General features: G+C 43.7%; 1 protein-coding gene across 1 annotated transcript in view; it reads right to left on the reverse strand.

Moving 5' to 3' along the window:
- HHAT (hedgehog acyltransferase) overlaps window positions 1–4619 on the reverse strand; it is a 501005-nt gene extending 496386 nt beyond the window's left edge. The window contains exon 1 of the mRNA XM_006834198.1: window positions 4529–4619. Coding sequence (XP_006834261.1) covers window positions 4529–4619 — 91 coding nt within the window. The remainder of the gene's footprint in view (window positions 1–4528) is intronic.
- Between the last annotated feature and the right edge of the window lie 342 nt (window positions 4620–4961).

Here is a 4961-nt window from a genome sequence, read left to right on the forward strand (position 1 = left end):
GAGTGCAGGACCCTACACAGAGAAGCGGTGATGCCTGAGATGGAGGCAGAGATGATGACCTGGAGAGATGGAGCAGCTGGGGACTTTAGACCCAGAGAGGGAGAGGGGCTGTGTGCTGGCTTGTAGGGTATACCCTTTGGTTGGTTGATAATGCATGGAGGGGATTGTAACCATGGCACTGAAACGATATACGAATAGGATGAATGTAAAACTAATGTTCTCCCATGTAAACTATCACATAAATCACAATAAAACATTTAAAAAAAAAAAAAGCTGGTCAGACCCAAACTATGATCATTATTGTCAGTGCAGATTGAATCAATATTCTTACTGATAGCTACTAGATGCCATTGGGCTCCTGGTGTGGTGCTGTATGATCAGCACTGGAGTGTGAACCACAAGGTCGGCAGTTCAAACCCACCAGCTGCTCTTTAGAAACCTTATACAGGGTCGCTATGAGTGGGAGCCAACTTGACACTTAACAGCAACAACAGATGCCATTAGGAGTCCTGGTATGACTCTGTAAGACAAACACTGGACTGCTAACTGCAAGGTCAGTGGTTCAAACCCACCAGCCACTCTTCAGAAACCCTGTACAGGGCTGTTATGAGTGAGTCGGAATCAACTCGACAGCACTTAACACAACAACAGATGCCATTTATGCCAGTGCAGACTTTGCTTTTTTTTACACTTCCATCTGATACCACTTGATTTATGGTAGATTTCTGTAGGCTCAAGGTTCCAAGTGATGACTCAGAAGTGACAGGACATGACTTAGTTATTATACAAACATGGTCAAAAGTAACATTTTCAGATTATGGAATGAGGGTGAAATGAGGCCGAAATTCATTTCTGGAAATGTCGCCAGACAAGCATGGTATAGGTGTGGACATACAATGCCCGAACATTTTCTTATACCATTTCATCATTTCCGTAACTTTTATGTGTGTGTGTGTGTGTTCTTTACATGGGTACGCTATTTGTGAAAAGAAAGAACAGCAGATATGTGACTTGGACACATTCCATTTATCTTTCTTAGTATCCTCATCGGAATAAAGAAATACAATGCCCAGTGTGACAGACTCCAAAGACAGCTGCCATCAAGTCCTCCCTCCTTGTCTATCCATGCTGCTCCAGTCATAAAGAGGTAGTGTCTACTTTCACCTGGAATCAAGGCTGGCCCTGTAGCTTTCTTTGGCCAACAGACCTGGGCAGAAATGACCTATACAGCATCAAAGAATGGACTTTAAGAGATCTGCAGCTTTGTGTACCTGCAACACTTTGTCTTGGAACTCATTTTACACATTAACTCATGTAGAGAGGGCTACTGGAGAGAACCAGGTTGCTCCAGCAGACAGTGCCCAGAAGAGTTATGAGTCCAAAAGCCAACTCCAGCTGCTAGTCAGTGTCTTGGACATTTCAGCCAGGTCAAGTCACCAGCTGACTACAGTCCCAGCTCACGAGACACCAAGAAGAACTGCCTCGTGGAGTCCAGCCCATGCGTATCAAAAATAAGATCTGTCAGAACACTGAAAGATGACAAATGGTAGCAGGTTTAAGGGAGTTCTTGGGTAGTGTAAATGGTTCAATGCTCAACTACCAACCAGAGGGTTGGCAGCTTTCATCCATCCCGTAGCTCCTTAGAAGAAGAGCAACCAGATCTATTTCCAAAAGATCCAAAAGCCACTGAAAACCCTCAGTGTAGTTCTAACTCTGAAATACATGGGTCATCATGAGTCCCCAGCAGCTCAATGGCAACTGGTACTTGTGCTAAACCTAAGTGTTAGGATGGTTGGTTACACAGTAATAGATATTTAAGACCTCTCTCTATGGAGGAGACTAGTGATTAAATGCTAATATCCATTCTTTCTTTTTCCTGATAAAAAAGATTTGTGTGGCACTGTGGGTTAATACACTCAACTGTAAGGTTGCTTTGAACCGCAAGACTGGTAGTTCAAGCTCATAGAAAACCCTTATACAGGGTCACTATTGAGTAGGAACCAACTCTACTTAACAACAATGACCAGCCAACCAAAGATTATGGAGTTATGGTGTGGCACTGTTGTATAAGCAACGGACTGCTTCTTATAAACCCTATGCAAGATTGCTGAGTCAGAACTGACTTAACAGCACTTAACAACAACAACAACCAAAGATTACATTTCCTAACTTACCTCACAGCTAAATGAGGCCACAAGCCTTGGTTATGGCCAGTGCACATGAATGGACATGATTCACAGCAACTGTGAAGTCATACTGTAAAGCAGAGGGCTTGTCCTCCCCTTCTCTTCCATCCTTCTTGTATGGAGGTTAGAGACCATGATAGCTGGAGCTATCAGGAGACGGGAGTCATAGTTGAGGATAGTAGAGAAACATGATAGAAACAGACAGGGTCTCTGGTGCTATCAAGACATCATAGCAGCCCTTGACCAGAGTGATTTTACAGGCTGTGTCTACAGCCAACCCTGTTTCTATGCAATCTACTGTTTCACAGAGCTGCTCTAAAGATTACATGAGACAAGGTATGTGTGCAGTATATACAGAACTTTAAATAAATTTGGTCTTTGTCCCTGGTTCCTGGGAGATAATCTCTAACACTTAGAATTTCACACAAGTGATTGTAGTCTTATTTATGGAGGGATTCCAGATTATATCTCAGAGTTTACACTAAGTGCAGCAACTCACATTAAGTGGGGCTGGTCATCCAGGAAGGTGTACCATGTCATAGCAGCACAATTCTGGGTGGGCGAGGATGACTAGAGATGGGGTTCAATCACATGGGCAATGGTTTGATCAATCATGCCTAGAGAAACAACTCTGGACAATGAGGTTTGCGTGAGCTGTTGGTGAAAGACAGTAATGCCCACATCTTTGGCACACAGAAGCTCCACATTTGAGACCTTCCCAGATCTCACTATATACATCTCTTGTTTATGCTGGTTTTGATTGTATCCTTTGTTATAAAACTGTAATCATAAATATAGCACTTTCCTGAGTTCTGTGAGTCATTCTAGTCCCCAGGGGATAGTGGGAACTCCTGAATTTGCAGCCAGTAGGTCAAAAGACCAAATGTCCCGAGAACTGCAACTGGTGTCCTGAGAAAAGCAAAGAGACCTCTGAATTTGTAGCCAGTCGGTCAGAAGTAAAGTCCAGCGCATTAACCCACAGCACCACACCAGGACTCCAAGGTAGCCCTGGAAACCCATAGTGTCAGAAGTCTTGGGCAGACCTGACAGTCTAGAGGACTGTGGCCTTAAAATGGTTAGATCTGACATGGTTCTGACTCACAGTGACCCCACAGAACACAGTCTAATTGCTCCCTAGGATTTTCTGAGGCTGTAAGTATTTATGGAAACAGCCTGCCACATCTTTCTCCCCCAGAGCAGATGGTGGGTTTGAACCATGGATCATTCATTTAGTAGTCCAACACATAGATGGCCAATCTCTGCAACCAAACCCAAGGTTTTGAGTGGGATACATGTAGAACAGAGAGAAAGTCACTCCAATTGAGCTATCTGTTGTTAAGTGCTACCAAGCTGTATAGAAGAATTTGAAAGCAGGGCACGCTTCACTATGATTTTCAGAATCTATCTTTACAATTTTCAATGACCACACACAATTTTAACATGCCTCCAAACTCCTCAGCTAGACATAGAACACCTTCCATAAGCTTATCTCTGTTTTTCGAAGTAAGCTCAATTCTTACCAGAACTCACACACACACCCAACAGTCTCCAATCCAGTATGACATAACTGGTTTCAGGATCCCCAGCCATGCTGTGACTTTTCACACCCACTGGCATCACACAAGTGTGTCCATGTGCCTGCAAATCTATTTTTGTCACTGATTCATCGCCCATCTCTCTACTTGACTGACTCTTGCTCTTTTTTAAGACAAAATTCCCTATAAGAAACTGTCCCCAGAAATTTCATGGTCCTTCTAAAATTCTTTCTTTCTTTCACAGTACACAAAATTTTAGGTAGCACATTGGCCACTAAACTAAAGACTATTTCCCAGCCTCCTTTGCTACTACCTGGGTCATGTGACTCCATGCAGGCCGATTAGGGGCGAACAGAAATAATGAGTGCTACTGACCAATGTGCCCTTAAAGCAAGAAAAAGAATCCCCTGTTCTATGGGCTGGAACACAGACTCACTAAGAGAACAGACCAAGAGGCTGAGAGACATCTGAGTCTCCATTGAACTGCCTCCATATTTCTGAGAATAGTGATGATCAAAGAAAAATTTAAGAATTTACTATGAATAATTCATGCAGACCCTCCATGGTACTCAACAGCCACGAGATCAAACTCTCCTGTCTTAAGAGAGCAGCCATAGAGCACCTGAAAGACCCAGGATTAAGGTAGAAAACTTGACGGACTTGGGTCATTGATTCCAACTGTGTAAGACTGGAAGAAACAGAACAAGACCAAAGTCAGCCTACTTAAACATCTTCCTGAATCTTCTACCGTTGGGCATCCTGTCCCCCTCCCTTTCTTGACAAATATCAGAAAAGACGGGGTCTTACCTCTGGAGACTTTGTAAACCTCATAGAAAGAATAGAAGTGGAAGCCAAATGAGGCCATTAGGTAAAGAGACAGTTCCCAGCAGGGCAACATCACTTCTGTCATGCGGGCTCCAGATAGTCAGGTCAAGAGTTTCTAGGATGAGAAATGGAAACATGAAACCATAGACATGGCTCAGGGGAACCAAATATTATCATCAATCCAGCTGCTTCACATCCTCAGGTACCCAGCACTTTTCTAAGTGACACAGAAAGAACCCAGTCCGACCAGTATGTCCAGTTATCCCATATACACACACAGGCGCACAGATCTGGCCTGCTTCAGGCTGGTCACATCTTTTCCTAGGAGCTCCTACAGCCTCCTCCTTCCCTTCCATCACAGAATGTATCACACGGTACTATGCACATTGCATGGCATGCCTGGTTCTCCCCCTAG

The sequence above is a fragment of the Chrysochloris asiatica genome, unplaced genomic scaffold (genome assembly GCF_000296735.1).
Source record: "Chrysochloris asiatica unplaced genomic scaffold, ChrAsi1.0 scaffold00009, whole genome shotgun sequence".
NCBI lineage: Eukaryota > Metazoa > Chordata > Mammalia > Afrosoricida > Chrysochloridae > Chrysochloris > Chrysochloris asiatica.